The following is a 22,018-nucleotide window of genomic DNA, read 5'->3' on the forward strand; positions in this document are numbered from 1 at the left end:
CTTTTATGTCTGAGACCTACACGAAGGCCTAGATCTAAAATTTCTCCAAAAGATGGTTAAGGTAACTGATTCTCACTAGAACTTATTATCTTTGCGTGTTAAAGATTTTGTTTCTTTAGGATGCTTCAGCAAAACTCATGTCAGTGCTCAGGATACAGTGGTATGCAAAAGTTTGGGCACCCCGGTCAAAATTTCTGTTACTGTGAATAGCTAAGCGGGTAAAAGATGAACTGATTTCCGAAAGGTATAAAATTAAAGATGACACACTTCTTTAATATCTTAAGCAAGAAAACATTTTTATTTCCATCTTTTACAGTCTCAAAATAACAAAAAAGGAAAAGGGCCCGAAGCAAAAGTTTGGGCACCCTGCATGGCAGTACTTAGTAACACCCCCTTTGGCAAGCATCACAGCTTGTAAACACTTTTTGTAGCCAGCTAAGAGTCTTTCAATTCTTGTTTGGGGGATTTTTGCCCATTTTTCCTTGCAAAATACTTCTAGTTCTGTGATATTCTTGGGCCGTCTTGCATGCACTGATCTTTTGAGGTCTATCCACAGATTCTCGATGATGTTTAGGTCAGGGGACTGTGAGGGCCATGGCAAAACCTTCAGCTTGCGCCTCTTGAGGTCGTCCATTGTGGATTTTGAGGTGTGTTTAGGTTCATTATCCTGTTGTAGAAGCCATCCTCTTTTCATCTTCGGCTTTTTTACAGACGGTGTGATGTTTGCTTCCAGAATTTGCTGGTATTTAATGGAATTCTTTCTTCCCTCTACCAGTAAATGTTCCCCATGCCACCGGCTGCAACACAAGCCCAAAGCATGATCGATCCATCCCCGTGCTTAAAAATTGGAGAGGTGTTCTTTTCATGAAATTTTGCACCCTTTTTTCTCCAAACATACCTTAGGCTTTAGGCTTGTGTTGCAGCCAGTGGCACGGGGAACATTTCACTGGTAGCGGGAAGAATAAATTCCATTAAATACCAGCAAATTCTGGAAGCAAACATCTCACCGTCTGTAAAAAAGCTAAAGATGAAAAGAGGATGGCTTCTACAACAGGATAATGATCCTAAACACACCTCAAAATCCACATTGACTACCTCAAGAGGTGCAAGCTGAAGGTTTTGCCATGAACCTCACAGTCCCCCGACCTAAACATCATCGAGAATCTGTGGATAGACCTCAAAAGATCAGTGCATGCAGGACGGCCCAAGAATCTCACAGGACTAGAAGCCTTTTGCAAGGAAGAGTGGGCGAAAATCCCCCAAACAAGAATTGAAAGACTCTTAGCTGGCTACAAAAAGTGTTTACAAGCTGTGATACTTGCCAAAGGGGGTGTTACTAAGTACTGACCATGCAGGGTGCCCAAACTTTTGCTTCGGGCCCTTTTCCTTTTTTGTTATTTTGAAACTGTAAAAGATGGAAATAAAAAAGTTTTCTTGCTTAAAATATTAAAGAAATGTGTCATCTTTAACTTTATACCTTTTGGAAGTCAGTTCATCTTTTGCTCACTTAGCTATTCACAGTAACAGAAATTTTGACCGGTGTGCCCAAACTTTTGCATGCCACTGTATAATGGTCAGACTTCTCACAGGAGCATTCCATTGATTTCAGCCAATGTTCTGTCTCTGGCTCTAGAAACTGTAAAATGGTTCTCCTTGGAAAACGGAGGGGCAGCAAACTGAACCACAATAACCTTCTGGGATCTTGGCTTGAATTCAAATTGGAATTTCAGGCCATTGAATTCGGTGAGCAGGGTTTGAATTAAATACTTCAATGGCAAATGTATTTCTGTGTTACTAATTGTAGTATCCATCAAACCATAAGTAACAGCAATGAAATCAGAATTCCAGTATGTGAAAAAGTTACTCAGAAATGATTTAATATGTTCATTGCTAATATCCAGTTTGGATTTTTACCTCATTTGGCAATTTAGGATTTGCTCTTTTGTATACACGATCTGCAGATTGTAAGTCAGCCTCCCTGCACCTGAAATGGGGACAGCTTGTCTCAGGAGAGCAGTCATAATCAGTCCTAAGTGTTTACTGAGGTTACTTTTGCACAATGTACACTGTGTATTCTTCATACAACCCTATCAAGGCATCTGGTGAAGTATAAATATTTTTGCTGTGTATGTGAGTTTGGCTGGATTTATCTTTAACACAAGGTGAGAGAATGAGAAAGCTTCCAAATTATTTTCTCAGGAGATAGGAAAGCTTTGATTTACACATAATATTGTTTGCATTCGGAATTGAAAACATTGAAAAAATCATGTCAGACTCGTAGGTCATCAGCGCTAACTAAAGATTTACATATTTCTGGTTTGAACTGAACATCCATTACTACAATACCTTCCAAACACTGGCTCTTAAAATCAGTAGGTGTCTATCTAGATTTATTCAATTGTCCTGGGTACAATGAAAGAGTTGATGGGTATGTTAGTGTACTCAGGGGAAATTGCAACAGACCCAATTTCCTTTCATTTAAAGTAATTGAGAAAGATTAGGTGGATTCCTTTACAGGTGAGTCCTCAGATCAACATGGTTGTCTCATAATTCATTGTGTTCAGACAATCCAATGCTTCAGAAAATCTCGCCTGCTTTCTCCAGTTGAGGATGATCATATGCTAACTATGTCAACCAAGTTACTACTAGAAAGTACTGTCATTTACAGTCCTGTTCTTGTATAATTGCATTATTTTAGAAGAAACTATAGTTTAGAGAACAGAGGGTTTTTTTTAATAGGAGATATCTCAGGTAAACACATCTTGTTCCACGGACAATGTCAGGGTTCAGCTTGTAACTTCTACAGGTTTTCAAATTTGCAGTTAAATGTTGTCATCTGACAGATTACATATTTCCATTGGCGATCCCTGAAAATAAAGCAAATAATTTGTAAATAGAGTGCAACAAACACAAAATGCTGCAGGAACTCAGCAGGTCAGGCAGAATCTAAGGAGAGGAATATACAGTTGATGTTTTGGGCCAAGGCCCTTCATCAGGACTAGAAAGGAAGGGGAAAGAAGATGGGGGAAGGGAAGGGATGCAAACTGGCAGGTGGAAGGTGAAGATAGAAGAGGGGGAAGGTAGGTGGGTGGAGATTGAGGAAATGATGTGAAAAGCTAGGAGGTGATAGGTTGGAAGAGACAAAAGGCTGAAGAAGAAGGAATCTTATAGGAGACGAGAGTAGACCATGGGAGAAAGGGAAGGAGGAGGGGGACCTGAGGGAGGAAAGAGGAAGAGAAGGGGTAAGAACAGGCCAGAATGGGGAATGGAAAAAGAGGGAAGGGGAGGGGCTATAAATTACTTGGTTAAAGATATCTATGCTCATGTCGTCAGGTTGGAGGCTACTCAGGTGGAAGATGATGTGTCGCTCCTCCAACCTGAGAGTGGCTCTCTCGAGGCTGTAGAGGAGGCCCTGGACTGACATGTCGGAATGGGAATGGGAAGTAGAATTAAAATGGTTGGCCACTGGGAAAGCCTTCCTTTCGAGGCAGATGGAGCGAAGGTGTTTGATGAAGTGCTCCCCTCATCTATGTTGAGTCTCACTAATCCAGAGGAAGCTGTATCAGGAGCACTGAGTACAAAGCCAACCTCAGTAGAAAGGGAGAGGGACTTACAAATGAAGTGTCGCTTCACCTGAAAGGACTTGTTGGGACCTGAATGGTGGTGAAGGGGAAGGTGTAGGGGCAGGTGTAGCACTTGTCTGCTTACAGGGGTAAGTGTCAGGAGGGAGATCAGTGAGGAGGGACAAGTGAACAATGGAGCTGCATTGAGAGCGAACTCTGTGGAAAGTGGAGAGTGGGAGCAGGGGGAGGGAAATGAGATTAGTGGTAGGATCCCTTTGAAGATGGCAGAAGTTATGGAGAATAACATGGTGGATGTGGAGGCTTGTGGGGTAGTAAGTAAGGGCAAGGGGATTTTTATCCTGTTATGAGTGAGGGACTCTGAAAACTTTTGTAAATAGGGATCGGATGTTGCTTCCTCAAAAGAAAAGAATATTTCTGTGGAATATCAAACAGAACTAATAAATGAGTACCTTAACACTAGTACCAGACAATTAGTTAGAAAACAATACCTTCACAATTCAGTTTCTTGTTTACTAATTTTATTTTCTCTCTCAATTCTGTCAGTATCACACTTAATGCACTATCTTGAACCATTGGGTAGAATTGTCCTGATCCTTCGAAAAACAAAATCAGAAGTGAGAGCATTATTATGAAGTCCAAATAATACCAACCTCTGAACACCACTAAAGGTGGTTGAGGCTCCCCTGATGAAATAGCCATACTGAGGCATCACAAAATGTCCTTCTTCTTCATAGGACTCGGGTACATCTGTTGTGAGCCTTAAAATCACACAAGAAAATAGTTCAGTCTATTGTAAAAGTTATAAAGAATTAAATTCTGTCCTGGAAAATCATGCAAGTTAAAAGGAAAAGCTTCAGTTTATGGCAAAGACCTGATCTACTCTGGCAAGATGATTATGCAAAATTTATTGTCATTGAAGATGGGGATCATGTCTCTTCAATGGATTAACAACTAAATTGAGTTTAGATTAAGTACTTTACTCTAATCTCACCACTAGTGCAGTAAATAATACAAATCTCCCCTATACAGTAGCATTCAAATGAGCCAAGTATATTGCGACAGATAAGAAATCTTTACACAATTGGGTGTGCTGCTCAAGGTCATTCTCCAACTTCGTCTTGCATTAGTTAGCTCTGTACAGTGGGCTCCTTGTTTATTTATTCCACATTAACATCAAAGCAATCGGTAATTCATTCAGAATTAGAGCTTAAATCCTGATTTTCAACAGTTGTCTCTGCTGAGCACAGCACCCTCTCTATATTTTCCCCAAATTGCCCCTCAGTTTGTTTATCATGTTGGAGGGACTAATTATTGTTCCAACAGACCTTCTAGCAAACTATATTAAAACAAAGATCAACTTGTCTGACCTTGCAAACAAGAACACAGCCTGTACAGCAAACAGATAAAGGCTATTTACTGCACCAATGTTACGACTCTGATGCTGAAAATCAGGTTAATAACGTATACTGTTCTGGTCTGTTTAACCTTTCTCATGATAAAGGTTTATAGCTTTCAAAGCTGAGAAGTAATCAGTAAGCCAGGCATGGGCAAATTGTGAAGTAACTAGGAAGCCAGGCATGGGCAAATTGTAAAGTTGTGACCATCGTTTCATCGTCTTCCGTAGTTTTTAAACAGACCCTTGAAAGGATTGTTTTCATCCTGTCTTACTTCGGCTAGCTGCTGAAATCTCAAGAACAGAAGAAATATGAGAAAGATATTGAATTTGAAAATGAAACTCTCTTGGTGGTTAATCGGGGAGAAAAACAAGCATTCTAAGTTTTTTAATTAGATAAAGTTTGCCATCTCAAGTGGAGGAGAGAGGGATATTGTTCTTGGTCTTACTGAGAAAAAGAGGAAAAGTTAGCCAGGGCCATGTTTTCCTTTTCTGTCGTGATCACCATTTCTGATCGGATGAGGAAGTCGTCCACACAGAGATGCCTATTCTTCTCCCTGAACCACAGCTTCCCCTACCACAGTCAACAGAGAGCTTGATGGCATCTCATTTCCTTTCTGCATCTCTGTTCTCCCCCTCTCTTCCCCCCCTCTCTTCCCTTACACATCTGTAAGGAAAGCACCATTTTGGAAGATCAAGTGACCAGAATTAATACAAATGTAACGAGAGAGAACATTTGGAAAAGAGCTTAAAATAAAGATTGTCAACTGACCAGCATGCATATGGGCATCTTCTGCTATACTTGCAGCACAGAAACTGCCAGTCCCGATCCAGAACACTCTCGTAGTATCGACTCTGTACTCCCGTCACAATACCATTGTTTGTACAAGTATGGTACCTCAAATAAACAATCATCAGCTGAGTCATTTTCAAAGCACAGTTGAATCAACAAACTAAAAGCAAACTTATAGATATCACACACACATTAAATTAGACTATAAATGAACCTAAAATGGAAGGTCTCCTTTCTGTGTATATTATGATGAACAATAATAATGATATCACACACACATTAAATTAGACTATAAATGAACCTAAAATGGAAGGTCTCCTTTCTGTGTATATTATGATGAACAATAATAATGATATCCAAATAAAAGGTTAATAAAATGTCTGAATGGTTTATTTTTATTATTCAGTGAAAAAGAACTAACCTTCCAGTAATTTGATGGCAGCTTCTGGACCTAAGTTGTCATGTTATCTGATTCTGGGCTTGGGTGATGGGAGGTGGTGGGAGAAAAGTGTGGGGATACTTTCAAAGAAGCGTTGGTGAGTTAATGTAGTGCATTTTGTCAGTGGTCCATGCAACACATACAAAATGCTGGAGGAACTCAGCAGGCCAGGCAGCATCTATGGAAACGAGTAAACAGGCAACGTTTTGGGCCGGGAGAGGGTGAGGGGTGAAATAAAGAGCTGGGAAGTTGATTGGTGAAAGAGAAACAGGGCTGGAGAAGAGGGAAGCTGATAGGAGAGGGTAGAAGACCATGGAAGAAAGGGAAGGGGCAGGAGAACCAAAGGAAGGTGAAGAGTAGGTAAGGAGATTCACCTGATCTCCTTACCTGCCCATCACCTCCCTCTAGTGCTCCTCTCCCTTCCCTTTCTTCCATGGCCTTCTGTCCTCTCCTATCAGCTTCCCTCTTCTCCAGCTCTGTTTCTCTTTCACCAATCAACTTCCCAGCTCTTTACTTCACCCCTCTCCCCCTCCTGGTTTCATCTATCACCTACCACCTCGTACTTCTTCCCCCTCCCCCCACCTTTCTGCACTAACTTCTCACTTTTTTTCCCCAGTCCTGATGAACTGTCTCAGCCTGAGACATCAACTCTTTACTCTTTTCCACAGATGCTGCCTGGCCTGCTGAGTTCCTCCAGCATTTTGTGTGTGTTGCTTGGATTTCCAGCACCTGCAGATTTTCTCTTGTTTGTGCGTATTATAGCCATGTGTTGGTGGTGGGAGAATGGAGGTAGGATATTGGGAGAACATCGCAGTCAGATTTCTTTGTCCAGATAATGTTGCTGGTGCTTTAGTTTCCATGTAGTAGATGGACTCTTAGCCTCACAATCTACCTTATTATGATCTTGCACTTTCTCATTTACCTGCGCAGCGCTATTTTTGGTCCCTTTTACACTTTATTCTGCACAGTCTAATGATTTGATCTTTATAAACAGTATGCAAGACAAGCTTCCTACTGTATCTTTGTACATGTGATAATAATAAACCAACTTCAATACCAAAGAGTCAACTATGATACAATGGTGTGGTCATATAGAGGCTTAGATAATTTAGCATTTTGGTAAATCAGAGTTCTCTTTAAATGAAACTAAAGCAGGCATTTTAATTCCATGGTTACCAATTAGTTGTATTCAAATTCTTTACCTGCTGTTATGGGTTTGAAGCTTATGTCTCCAAATCATTGATGCTTGTCTCTGGATTTTTTGGGCCACTATCCTATTAGATTCCAGTACAACTTCGGTGAGATTTTAATTGTAACTAAACTGACACTTAAAAGTACAAAACCTCAAAAGCTGTTTTTCAGATACAATAGTGATTTGTCAGTTGAAGAAAATTTATTGCATAGATATTGGACTTATTTGTATGCATATTTTATGCCTGACTAGCAGATGTAAAACCATTTTACGAATGTGAGATTATGATAATGATTGTTTCCAAGTTAATTGGCAACCATTGGGAATTTTATGCTGGCATTTCTAGGTATCATTTACCTTGGTGTATCTGACGTCAAATGCATTAAGATGAAGGATGCCTTGAATCTGCAAAGTCCATCCAGTGACATCATCTGGTGTTACAGCTGTACTTGCACATTTATGGATAGAAACGGGCTGCTGAAAGGTACAACTATAACTCACACTTATCACTCACAGTAAACCTGTGATTAAAGTCCGCCACACGTTGGCAAGGTAACACAAATTAAATTGGCCTTATGCTGACGACCTCTATCAGATATATTTTTACATGCTTCTTTTTCATCTGGAAGGAATGCTAACAAAGATCACAGCATCTCTATATTAGGAGATTCATGTGTCTGTCTGTTAGATGCCAGTATCGTATCTGCTTCCATCATCACTCTTGGCATAGTGCTTCAGGCAGCTCACTCCCTGTGTTTTAACAAAAAACACCTTCCCCTCTCATTTGAAATCTAAACCCTCTAGTATTTAACATTTCTACTCTGGGAAAGGATTCTGACTCTCTTCACTAACTATGCCTCCTGTTAATTGTATAAAGATGTTGTGGTCACTGCACCCTTGATGAGTTCATAGGTTAGAATGGTTTGGACCATTGCCACACATGACAATCTGTCAACTTCACATGGTCTTGTTGGGGGAGAGACCCCAAGACTAAGCCCTCTTTCCATCACTTCTATGGCACTTTTTTTATAGCAGTGGACAGTGGCTGCCATGGGGCTTGTTATTAAGGAACTCAGCCATTCCCTACAGGAATCATGGAAGTTTTTTGCGCTACATGGATTTGGAGTGAAAAAAAAACACCCTAATGATTTTTCTCAACTGGGGTTTCCCCCAGGGCTCCTTATTGTGCCTAGTGCACAGAGAAAGGAGAGTCCTTTCTCCTATCTGAAAATTTCAGTCCTAGTTTATTGAAGCTGGAGGCAGGTTTGGACATCCAATATGAAGTTTATAATAATGCATGTTTTTGAAAATAACTAAGCTTTGGATTTATCCAAAATACAATTAATTTCAAAAAATATACATTTTTATTGAAGGTTTACTTTTTTAAAAGATGGTGAAATCTAGGTGAAGCACATTTAGAAGGTTCCTATGGTTGTTGAAAAGACAAACAATTGAAGGAAGGTCAGATAAAGTCAAAATTAGATATTTTAAGGCCAAGACAAAGATTAAGTTATGTAATGCATTTAGTGAACAGCCTGGATTTTTAAAAGACAGGCTGTGCTTGCTGAAATAAATTACATTTTTAGGAAAACCATAAACAGTAGTTTATTAAATGGAAATGTACTGGATATTGAGTAATATATGGATGGTTGAAACGCTTGTGAAGATGCAATAAAGTAGGCGCAGAACGAAGCTACTCAGGCTCTCCAGTCCACTGCAACACTTACACTGCCATGGCTGATACAATTGTAATCTGAACTCCACATTCCTGTTCACCTGTAGTAACCTTTCATCCCTTGCTTGTCAAGTATCTCACTCCCTCTGATTTACTGATATTCAAACACTCCACTTTCACTACTGTCTAAAAAAATTTACCTCATCCCTGTCTTAAATGGATGACCCTTTGATTTTATATAGTGACTGTCACAGCCCCGATCGTTAATTTCCTATCCTTCTCTTAATTTGCTTTAATTGTGCCATGGTTCCCCACTGCTAATTTCCCATTTGCTTCTAATTCTCTTTGATTACGGCACACCTGGTTTCCATCAAGACCTGCAGCGTAAGAACCCCGGCTTTACAACCACTAGTCGCCGGATCGTTGGTTTTGTCTGTGTGGTAATTAACGTTTCCCGGCTGCTTAGGCCCGTGTGTTCTAAGTTTTGCTCCAGTTTCAAGGTTTACCTATGAAACTCCGTCTCTCCGTGTCAAGATCCCTCCTATTTGCTGTTCAACGTTCACGTCCACGTAAGCATCCTAACTCAATCTCCGTGCCTGTGTCCTGCACTTGGGTTTGCTTCATTCGCTCATTGCAACAGTGACCTGTATCTCTAGATTTCCCCCACATCCTCTCCACAATCACTCTGGCAGAACTCCTTAGAATCTTAAGTGTTTCAATAAAATCCCTTTCCACTCTGTAAAACGCTAGTGGACGAAAGTAATACCTGTCTTGGCTTTTCTCATTAGACTATTTACTTAATCCAGTTAACTTCCGCAGAACTACATGAGTGTTGTTTAGAAAAGGAAATGAGATACAAATCTGATCAGAGATAGGATGTCACTGCCATATAGCATACCTTAGATATAAAACCCTACATGTGCAAGTACTGAGCAAAAATATATTCCCCAGCTCAAAATGGCCACTTGTGCCAAGTGACATTTCCAACACTGTAGGATTCCTGGAAACTGCACAAAATTTGATTCTGGTGGAGTTACAACTTCGCATTTTCCACTGACACCTGCCAAATTTACACCACCACCCCAGCCAGCCGGCAGCTGTTACCTCTCCTGGAAAGACTGTATGTGAATCTTCTTGTTGCAAAAACAGTAAGGGAGATAGCATGTGAGATATCTTGTTGCAAGGGCATCCCAAGCTTCAATAATTATATGTTTATATTGCAGAAGTGTTTCCACTGGCTGCAGGTGAGTTTCAGTATTAGAGTTCATTGATTTGGGCAATTTGTAATAATGCTGTGTGTATTTTCCTTTATTCACTCGGACATCAAATTTTAAGATCTCCAGCATTTTGCCTAAACACAGCCTGTGAATGTTAAAATCATGTAAGAATGTGAACTTCATATTTCATTTAACTTTCAATTATAACTTGTATATCTAAATGTTTGGAATGCCACTGCTTTGCACCCATCTCTTCTCCGTCCCATTAGAAATTGATGATTTTTATCCTCCCAACATAAAGGGTCAGCCATTAAAATAAAGATGAGGACAACACTTATAACCTGTGCTTATGTTTTAACCCAAAGTTTGTTTGAACCAATTATCCTTTACAACAATGAATTTAAACTGAACTCTAGAATTCAATGGAGAACAAAACAGAAAGCAAAAAGGGTCTTTAGCCACAGGAGTATATTAATCTAAAAATAAGTTTTAGCCCACCATCTTCATGGTGGCATTTTTGCCCATCTAACTAATTCCCATTTGCTTGCATTAAGTCTGCATCATTATTGATTTCAACCACTCAGGTGTGAAAATGTTCCCTTCAAAACTGCTTGAAAACTCCTTTCTCTCATCTTAAAACTATGGTGGGGTGGGGTGGAACGGTTGACGTTTCGGGCCGAGCCTTTCATTGGGACTGGAAAGGAAAGGGGAATAATTCTGAATAAGATGGTGGTGGGGGGGTGGAGGGGAAGGTGTACAAGCTGGCAGGTGTTAGTTGAAGGTAGGTGGGATTAAAGTGAGAAGCTTGGAGGTGACAGGTGGAAGAGGTAAAGGCTGAAGAAGTAGGAATCTGTTAGGAGAGGAGAGTAAAGCATGGGAGAAAGGGAAACCAGAGGGTGGGGCATGAGAGGGAGATGATGGGCAAATGAGGAGAAAGGGAGGGGTAAGAGAGGACCCAGAATTTAGATTAGATTAGATTAGATTCAACTTTATTGTCATTGTGCCGAGTACAGATACAAAGCCAATGAAATGCAGTTAGCATCTGACCAGAAATGCAAAGAATAGTGTTATTTACAAAATAACTGTGAATAAAAAGTAAGTGCTACAACACACAAATATAAAAGTACTGAGACAGTACAATATGGGTGCAATACTGCTTAGTGCTGTGGTGTGAGGTTCAGCAGGGTCACAGCCTCAGGGAAGAAGCTCTTCCTGAGCCTGCTGGTGCGGGAGTGGAGGCTCCTGTAGTGCCTACCGGATGGGAGGAGAGTAAAAAGTCCATGGTTAGGGTGAGGTGCATCCTTGATAATGCTTTTCGCCCTGCCCAGGCAGCGTTTATGGTAGATGTTCTCAATGGTGGGCAACTGGGTGCCGATAATCCGCTGGACAGTTTTCACCACATGCTGGAGTGCTTTGCGGTCTGATACGGGACAATTGCCATACCACACTGAGATGCAGTTGGTGAGTATGCTCTCAATGGTACAGTGGTAAAAGTCCGTCAGTATCCTGGGACAGAGGTGAGCTTGATGCTCCGCAGGAAATAAAGGTGCTGTTGCATCTTTTTGATCGAGGAGTTGGAGGAGTTCAGGGACCAGGCAAGATCATCGGAAATGTGACACCAAGGAATATGAAGCTTGATACATGCTCCGCTACAGTTCCATTGATGTAGATGGGGATGTGAGTGTGGCTCCTAGCATGCCTGAAGTCCACAATGACCTCCTCGGTCTTCTGGGTGTTAAGGGCCAGGATGTCGTCGGCACACCATGCGGCCAGGGGCTGAACCTTGTCCCTGTAGGCCGTCTCATCATCCCCTCTGATCAGGCCAACCACCGTGGTGTTGTCTACGAACTTGATTATAGAGTTAGAACCGTGTACAGGAACGCAGTCATAGGTGAAAAGGGAGTACAGAAGAGAGCTCAGCACACAGCCTTGAGGCATGCCGGTGTTCTGGGTGAGAGTAGAGGAGGAGAGGCTGTCTAACTTAACTGATTTGGGTCTGTTAGTCAGAAAGTTCAAGGCCCAATTGCAGAGGGATGAGCTGATACCAAGGTGGCAAAGTTTGGCGATCAGCTTGGAGGGGATCACAGTATTGAATGCCGAACTAACGTCAATGAACAGCATTCTGACGTAAGAGTTGGGGCTGTCCAGGTGGGTGTGGGCAGAGTGAAGTGCCATGGAGATGGCATCCTCTGTTGACCTGTTGGTGCGATAGGCAAATTGATGGGGGTCCAGGGTAGAGGGCAGACAGGATTTCAGATGTGATAGAACCAGTCTTTCAAAGCACTTTGTAATGATGGGGGTGAGTGCAACTGGACGGAAGTCATTCAGGCCCGTGGCAGTGGAATGCTTTGGCACTGGCACAATGGTGGCGATCTTGAAGCTTGTGGGGACAACTGCCTGGGCCAGGGACAGATTGAAAATATCCATGACAACCTCGGCCAATTGCCCTGCACAGACTCTGAGCACACGGCCAGGTATTCCATCCGGACCAGCTGCCTTCCAGGAATGGAAAGTAGAGAAGGAAGAGAAGGGATACATTACTGGAAATCAGAGAAATCAATGTTCATGCTGTCAGCTTGGGCGTTACCCAGAGGGAATATGAGGTGTTGCTCCTCCCAGTTGGGCGTGGCCTCATTGTGGCGGTAGAAATGGCCATGGACAGACATGTCAGAATGGGGACAGGAAGCAGAATTAAAATATTTGACCACAAGGAAATCCCACCTATTGTTAAAATATCTAGAGATAGTTTCATCACTTACAGTACCAAGTACTTAAATGCACATATGAAGATTCAATGTTACTATAGTTTTATTAGCTCAGTAAAGAGTTGGAGATACTGCTGGACAAGACCTGGCCCCTCAGAGCCAGTACCATTTGCTATATACTATGTATAGGTGAACTTGCTGGTTGAGTTAGTGATAAGGAAAGCAAATGCAATGTTAGCATTCATTTCTGGAGGACTAGAATATAAAAGCAAGGATGTAATGCTGAGGCTTTATAAAGCACTGGTCAGACTGCACGTGGGAGTGTTGTGAGCAGTTTTGGGACCTTTATCTAAGAAAGGATGTGTTGGCATTGGAGACGGTGCAGAGGGTGTTAAAAAATATTCCAGGAAAGAAAGGATTGACATACGAGGAGTGTTTGATGGTTCTAGGGCTGTACTCACTGGTCTTTAAATAAATAAAGAGGGATCTAATTGAAACCTAGCAAATATTGAAAGGCTTGGATAGAGTGAATGTGGAAGAGGATATTTCCTATAGTGGGTGAGTCTAAGACCAGAGGGCACAGCCTCAGAGTAGAGGGGTGTCCATGTAGAACATAGTTGAGGAGGGATTTCTTTAGCCAGAGGGTAGTGGATCTGTGAAATTCATTGGAGGCCAAGCCATTGAGAGTATTTAAATTGGGGGTTGATAGGTTCTCGATTAGTCAGAGTGTTAAAGGTTGTAGGGAGAAGGCTGAGGTTGAGAGGGATAATAAATCAGACATGATGGAATGGTGGAGCAGACTCGATGGGCTGAATGGCCTAATTCTGCTCCTGTGTCTTATGGTCCTATAGAGTACAGTTCCCTAAGCTATGCTCTAGGGAACTGTATATAGTGTACAGTAGAGCAAATAGTACTTTGTGGCAGCTGCACCAGATTCTGTGTACTCCTGCACCTTGAAATTTGCCATCGTCTCCTTGGAATGGAAGACACAAATGTTGCAGAGAAGCCATTGTAAATCAGAATCAGAATCAGGTTTAATATCACTGACATACGTCATGAAAGTTGCTGTTTTGCAGCAGCAGTACATTAAAAAAGTACAATACATTAAAATACTATAAATTACATTAATATATAGTATATATAAAAATAAATTAAATCAGTTGTGCAAAAAGAGAGCAAAAAGTGTGAGGTAGCGTTGATGGGTTAGTTCACTATGTGTTCGGAAATCTCATGGCAGAAGGAAAGAAGCTGTTCCTAAAACATTTAGTGTGTGCCATCAGGCTCCTGTACCTCCCCTGTGATGGTAGTAATAAGAAGAGAGTATGTCCTGGGCGATGGGGTCTTTAATGATGGATGCCGCCTTTATGAGGCATTGCCTTTTGAAGATGTCCTTGATGAAGGGGCGGCTACTGCCCATGATGGAGCCGGCTGAGTTTGCTACCCCTTGTGCTGTTTTTTTCCCAATCCTGATCAGAGGCCTTGCCATACCAGACGGTGACGCAACCAGTTAGAATGCTCTTGATGATACATCTGTAGAAATTTGTGAGTCTTTGCTAACATACTAATTCTCCTCAGGCTCCTAATGAAATATAGCCATTGGCTTGCCTTCTTCATAATTCGTCAACATATTGGGCTCAGGATATATCCTCAGATATGTTGACGTGCAGGAACTTGACGTTGCTCAGCCTTTCCACTGCTGACCACTAAACGAGGACTGAGGAGTGTCTTCTTGACTTCCCCTTCCCGAAGTTCACGATCAATATCTTGGTCTTACTGATGCACAGTGCAAGGTTGTTGCGACACCACTCAACCGGTCAGTCTATCTCACTCCTGTATACCTCCCCATCACTGCCTGAGATTCCGTCAGCAACAGTTGAGTCAGCAGGAAATTTATAGATGACATTTGACCTGTGCTTAGCCACACAATCACGGTGTTCGAGAGAGTAGAGCACGCATCCTTGAGGTGTGCCACTGCTGACAGTCAGTGAGGAGTTGTTGATTATCACCTGTACTGATTGTGGTCTCCCAATGAATAAGTCAAGGATCCAATTGCAGAGTGAGTCATTTACTGACTTGATCTTCCAACAGGAAATAGATGTTTGAATCAGTCAGTGACCCTGGGAACAGTCTGTGTCCTGTGTTATGTGGCTGTTTGGGATGAACCTCAACAAAAACAATTATATTGCTTTCCAGACCTCATCAACACAAGGCCACAAGGAGATGGACAACCATCTCATCCACATAACTGCCACCACAAGGGCAACATGTGATGAGAGTGAATCTGTCTGTGCATGAAGAATCTGAGAGGTAGGCTCTTCCTTATCACCAGATAAGCATGTTCTTGGTGCTGGTCTAGCATTCGGGTTACAGGTGTCTTCGTGCAGACTTTTCTATGATCAATTGAGAGGACCATTGTTCAACAGAAAGCCCAGGCCCATCCATAACACCAGGGATAGGTGACCCTCCAAGGTGACATGACTCACTGGTCCTTATTGTGTCTGTGTCCTTCACTGATGGAACCTCAGCTTGGGAGGTGGCAGAAGTTCAAGGAGGGCAGGGAAGTAGTGGAATTAAAGGGAACTGTGCATTTCAGGTTCTGAGCAATAGGCTGGAAGAGAGTGCCTGCTTAATTTAGGTGGAAAGAAAGAAGCTCTAATTAGACCTTGTTCTGTCAGAGTGGCATACTCTAATTCTCTGTAACCATTTGAGGGGTTGCAGGGTGACTGATGACACTAGCTCATACAGAAAAGACACAAGCAGGAAGGGTGACTGGAGACTGAAAAATATCAGAATGGAGCAAGAATGGATTGATGAGCAGGGTGCAAAAATGTGGCAATGTAGAAGGTAAAGAAACAAAAAGAATGGTTTATTGGAAGTGTAAGTGGGAGGAGTAGAATAATTATTAGTCACTGGAAATAAGAAATGAAGCAAAGAAGTGGAAATACTCTACATGACAGGCAGCATCTTTGGAGAGAAAGACAGAACATGTCAGATTGATGACTTTTCCCTCCAATTGGGAAAAATCTCGTGGATGTTAGAAACCTGAATTAAAATCAGAAAAAAATTGCAGATGAAGTGCTGTTTCTTGAGATTGTTAGAAGCTGAGGCAGAGGGGTAAGAGTGAGAGAGACAGGTAGCTGGAAACCAAGGATTGTCACTTGTGGATTGAATGGATGTGTTGAGTGAAGTGATCATCCAGTCTACATTTGAACTTACCACTGAGCAACAAATACAATAATTGAAAGCAGAAGAAAATGCTGCATCATCCAGTAAAAGTATTTGTGGCCTGGTGATGGTTAGAGAGAAATTAAAAGGAATCTAATGTGACCTCTCCAATCTGGAAATTCTGATGAAAGATCATTGGCTTGAAACATTAACCGTTTCCCTCTCCATAACTACTGTCTGACTTGTTAAGTTTTTCCAGCATTTATTGAGTTTATTTCATATTTTAGGTAACCACAGGAATTTTTAATATTTGATTTAATGGTCGACAAACCTTGTTCAATGTCAGACTAAGTCATCTTCTCACATCTATCTGGCAAATAAACGCTTACAGAGATCATGTTGTAAAGCTTGTCTTCACCAGTGTTTTTTTTGTTCTTTGCCCCTCAGACTTCTATTTAACTCATTTTTAATTCTTTCTCTCTCTCTTGATTAGTAAGGGCATCAAAGCTTACAGGGAGAAGGCAGGAGAATGAGGTTGAGAGGGAAAACATATCAGCCATGGCTGAGTGGTGGAACAGACAATGGGCTGAATGGCCAAATTCTGATCTCCTTCATCTTATGGTTTATATTCATTCCCTCTCCCTCTCTCGCTCCCTCTTCCCACCACCCGCCACTTCTTCCTCACTTTTTTTCATTAACAGAGATTTTCTTCATTGTTTTTTATTGTTTTGAACCAGTGGAAAGAATGGGAATCTAACTGAAGCAAAGTCTTGATCTTGGAAGCAGCATGATCAAAGCCCCGGGGAGGATGGAATATTAAATAGGAACCAAAGAGTGCGGGGTGACTTTTGGTGAAAGTTGTGTGGGTATCAAGTTTTTAAAGAAGGGAAATAGCCCATAAAATGTTGGAAGCAAAGGCTAGGAGGGGAAAGTAGGTGTTCGGTGGCTTCATGATACAGGAATTGGGACTCGTGAATATGATGAAGGTGGGTGGGGGATTTGAAGAAGCAAGTAAGACATCATAGGAAGGACAAGAGGCTCCAGAAGAGATTTAACAGAATGGTTCTTGGAATGAAGATAGATTGGAGAGGCTGGGATTGTTTTCCTTAAAGTGAGAAGGCTGAGTGGAGATTTGATAGGACAGTATAAAATGAAGGGCCAGTCAAAGTGGATGATGGCAGGCTGTTCCCACTGGTGGAGAGGTTGAGGAGCAGAGGTCATAGTTATCAATTAAAGGGGAAGTGAATTAGAAGTGACTGGAAGCTAACCCTTGTTAGACATGATGAGTTTGGAATCTGGGTGCATTGCCTGCAGGTGTGATGGAAGTTGGTTTGGCCGTGGTCTTCAAAGGGGAATTGAATGAACTGATTGAAGAAAAGTCCACATGGCCTTGGAGAAGGGGCCTGTGGGTAGAACTACTGAATTACCCTGGGAGAGAGCTAGTGTGGACATGGGGGGCTGTAATGGAACTAAGGAGTACAAGTGCTTGGTTTGTTGAAAGCAGTGTCACAGATAGACAGGGTGGTAAAAAAAAGGCGTTTAGCATACTGACCTTCATTGGTCAGGGCACTGAGTATGGGAGTTGGGATATTATGTTGCAGTTCTCTAAGTCACTGGGAGGCCACACTTGGAGTACTGCGCACAGTTTGGTCACCCTGTTATAGGAAAGATGTGGTTAAACTGGAAAGTGCGTAGAAAAGGCTTATGCCAGTATTAGAAGCCTGGGTTATATGGAGAGGTTGGCCAGACTACTCCTTTATTCCTTGGGACACAGGGGAATGAGGGTTGAGTCCACAGAAATGCTTAAAATTATGTGAGGCTTAGATAAGATGGAGATCAAAGCTAGAGAGCATAGACTTAGGGTGAGAAGGGAAAAATTTAAAAGGGACTCGAGGGACAACTTTTTCATGCAGAGCATGGTGAGTATATGAAATGCTGAGGCACGTACCTTAGTATAACTAAGAAGCACATGGAGAGGTGAGGCTTAGAGGGCTATGGGCCAAACACAGGGAATTGGGACCAGCTGGATTGACAGCATGGTCAGCGTGGACTGGTTATACCAAAGGGCCTGTATCATGCTGTATTTCTTTAAATGACTCCTTCTGTGCTGTAATTAGTCAATGACCAGCATCAGACTAGAATGGAACAGGAACTGGGATGATTTAACAACAACAGAGAAAGCAGAAGTAGATTACCTCGGAGTGGGTGCCAAAAAAAATCCTTGATGTCCTTGCACATCTGGAGCCAGATTGCATTCCGCTGTGCCATAAAGAAGTCCCTGGAGCTTCCCTGTGCTTGAGCTCTGCTGTACGTGTGCACAGCACCACGGAATCATGTGATGGACTGGAGGTCAGATGGGGGCTCTGCCGTACCTGTGAGCACCACAGCACCACGGAGTCATGTGATGGGATGTGATGGGAGCCCATCAGACCTCCTATCCATCCCTGGATTTACCATGTCATTTATTAATCCAGGCCATCACCTATTCAATTCACGGGACATCCACAAAACACAGACCTTGAAGCTGTCAGGAGCCCTACTGCAGGAGAAGGTTAGTGTAGCCATAGGCCTGAAAGTATGCAGCCCATGAAGAAAAGCACGAGCTGGCCCATTGTACGAAGACGGTCAGAGATAGAAAGAGGCACTAAAGAAACAATTACCAGCTGCAAAAGTTGGTGGTTATCTTTGAGATCCAAGGTAATCCGAGAGCAGTAAGTGGTTGTGGAGAGGAGGATGTTACTCATTCATAAGAAACAGGAGTAAGGGTAGGTCTTTCAATCCCTCCAGCCTATTCCACCATTCAATAAGATCATGGCTGACCTAATCATTTGTCTTAACTCCATCTTATTACCAAAGTAACATAAACCTGGATTCCCTTTATGTCCAAAAATCTAACTGAGCCTCAATAACTCCGTTTTCTCAATTTGCTAGAGGCTGGCAATTCCAACCATTTGAGAGAATAAATTCATCCTTCAATCTGTGTTCACAAAGGATAGCTTTGCATTCTGTTTGTGTGTTTAATGCATGAACAAAAGCCTCTACAGTTTTCACAGAATGTTGTTAATTGCTCTCCGGATCTTTTGTAAGTCTGGCAGCTTCTGCAAATCAATTTCTCTCTCTCTGGAATTCTGTTTTCTTTATTCCATTCTATATCTGCTCTGATGGAAAGTTATTTTCAAGTGGTCTTTCTCATTTCCTCTGCCTAGCTTTTCTCATTTGTTCTTTTATATATTCTTTAAAATCATTTTCCACCCACACAAGCAGGATAATGTCTGAAGGTCCAGTGAGCAAATAAAAAATATCAGTTCACTGAATCACAAAACCATCTTGCACTTCCAAATTACATCTCACTTCACCCTCCACAAAGAGAAAGTGTTCACAATTGAAAGCGTTTACAGAAATGTTTTGGGCTTCGCTCATGAGCTGCTTGGGTTTAATAGTAGAGAGCTCCAGCATTTACAGAACGTCACTGCAGACAGCGTAGCGGTCAATGTAACACCATTACAGAGTGAGCAACACGGGTTCTATTCCCGCCGCTGCCCGTAAGGGGTGTGTACGTTCTCCCCGTGACTGCGTGGATTCCCTCCAGGTGCTCCAGTTTACTTCCACATCTCAAAGACATAGAGGCTTAGTGGGTTAATTGGTCACGAGGGTGTAAGTGGATGGCGTGGGCTTGCAGGGCCAGAAGTACCAGCACCGTGCCGTATTAAATAATATAAATATGACGCTGTTTGAATCAAACAATTCCAGGATAAAATTGGAAGAAATAAAGGAAACGTGCGTATGTTCTTCATGTACTTTGCACTGCAGTTAATTTTTAAGCATTTAACAGTGCCCATTAAAGCTGTAATTTCTTATCAAACAAAGATTAAAATTCCTTTAAGGTTTAGGTCAGAAAGGACAAATGTACTTCAAACTTTCCAGCATTGGCAGAATTCCATGCTGTACTCATTTCACTTCAGTTTACAACACACAAAGAACAAGTCTCATAGTGCTTGTGGGACTAGAAAATACGACTCTTGCAGAAACATTTGATTCACATGGCTGTTTGCTATTTTCAAGCATATTTAAGCTCAGGAAATTAGTGCTGACAAGTCACTTGCTTACAATTTGACATTCACTGCTTTCATTCAGTGGTATAGCGGATCAGATTTCCTAATCGCATACAGATCTGAATACAATCAGATTCATTAATAAAAATCCTAATAAATGTACCTGTAAAAAAAATGCAGGGGTAATTTCAGAGAAGTCAGCTGACTTACCATTCCAAACCAGCTTGCATAATATCATCCCACCAGCATTCGGTCGGCTGTCCCATATCCTCGGGTGTGGGCTGGCATTCGAAACTCCAAAGTCTGTCAGAGCCTTCACTTTTATCATAGTAACTCTGTATTACTACCAAAGCTTCCCCTGCAGGGCACTGGAAGTTGAAACCTTGCCGATATTGATTGATCCAATACACATCAGATGGTGGATAATTCTGACCATAAACAACAATGATCAGGCTCATAAGCAAGTAGGAACACTGGAGATGCATTTCTGATGCCTGAATGCACTGCCTGCGACTTACCACATCCACTTTTTTTATATGGAACGTAACATTTGGCAAACAGATGTTTCCAAGCCTGCATCCAAAAACTTTTATGACCTGACATGAAAATATGCAGATGTTTTAAATCTAATTCTTTTTTTAAGGAAGACTGTGCATTTAATTTTTTTTGTACAACCATGTGCTTTAACAGAATGGTATTACAGGAAAATCCAGAGTTCTGGCTCACCATCATTTATATCGGATACATAACCAAGAGTGACACTGCACAGGAGTCACCAATGTTGTCTTCCAACCATGAACACAACCATTTGAATGTTTAGAAGGTCTGATAGTAAAAAGGAAGAACATGAAAGTCCTTCGCCAAATCTTTTACAGGAGGCTCCAATCCATTACAAATAGTGTGACTCCATTTGAGTACCGCAGGCTTTTCACTAGTCTTTATTCCAAACACTCAGCCATAGCAACCTCTTGTCGTAAAAGGTCATCAACCTGAATTATTAAATTTGCAAGAAATTCCTGACTTGTTGAGTACTTCCAGCATTTTCTAGTTTTATTTCAGATTACCAACACCCAGAGTATTTTGGCTTATCATTTTTCCTTTGATATAAACAGATATAGACGATCTCTCTATATGTATAGACTATCTCTCTATATGTTATGCTTGAATACAGAATCAGATGCAGGCCTACAGTCTTACTATTATTACAGTAACTTTTGCTAACGTCCGGATGTCTGCAAGCCTACCAGTCCAGGCCAGGGACAATCAAAAGAACATGGCAGACAAATGCCTCTGCCAGTAACTATTAGGAACTAATACACAGTTTTACAGCATCGGCATTGGTAGAGTTCTAATTTGTTCTGTGTTTTATTTATTGACGGCACAGTATATCCATAGCACAGCTTCTATTCTCTGCCACCCCATTTCACCAGATATAAGGTTCAGGATTTCATTAACTCTTTGGATTATTTTCAACACCTTTGCATGATATATTAATTACCTGGGTCCTTGGATCCTCCAAATCATTTCAGACCTAATGGTGTATGGGTTTTCACCATTTAGTATGTACTTCATTTCTTTTTTAACTCTCATTTACTTAATATGAAATTCACTTTACATGGTTCAGCCCATTTGTTTAATCCATTAATAGTATTGGTATTGATACTGGTTTATTATTGTCACATGTACCAGGATACAGTGAAAACCTTATTTGCATTTTATTCAATCATCAAAATCATTACACAGTGCATTGAGCTAGTCATAGTCATAGTCATATTCATACTTTATTGATCCTGAGGGAAATTG

General features: G+C 41.5%; 1 protein-coding gene across 1 annotated transcript; it reads right to left on the bottom strand.

Moving 5' to 3' along the window:
- Positions 1-2,032: 2,032 nt before the first annotated feature.
- dpt (dermatopontin) lies at positions 2,033-20,723 on the bottom strand. The gene is made up of 4 exons (XM_063049869.1): positions 20,426-20,723; positions 5,750-5,875; positions 4,235-4,342; positions 2,033-2,867 (listed from the first exon to the last, which is right to left on the bottom strand). Exons 1-4 carry the CDS (start codon positions 20,698-20,700, stop codon positions 2,801-2,803), a joined length of 576 nt encoding a protein of 191 aa, XP_062905939.1. The 5' UTR covers positions 20,701-20,723; the 3' UTR covers positions 2,033-2,800.
- Positions 20,724-22,018: the final 1,295 nt, after the last annotated feature.

The sequence above is a fragment of the Mobula hypostoma genome, chromosome 6 (genome assembly GCF_963921235.1).
Source record: "Mobula hypostoma chromosome 6, sMobHyp1.1, whole genome shotgun sequence".
NCBI classification, from domain to species: Eukaryota; Metazoa; Chordata; class Chondrichthyes; order Myliobatiformes; family Myliobatidae; genus Mobula; species Mobula hypostoma.

Bases quoted from the DNA above. Each gene is read 5' to 3' on its own strand.
- dpt (XM_063049869.1), bottom strand. From the start codon at position 20,700: ATGCATCTCCAGTGTTCCTACTTGCTTATGAGCCTGATCATTGTTGTT. The intron at 5,876-20,425 runs GTAAGTCAGCTG...TGTTTATTTGAG, and splicing joins ATGCAAGCTGGTTTGGAATG to GTACCATACTTGTACAAACA. The intron at 4,343-5,749 runs GTCAGTTGACAA...TGTGATTTTAAG, and splicing joins AGATGCCCATATGCATGCTG to GCTCACAACAGATGTACCCG.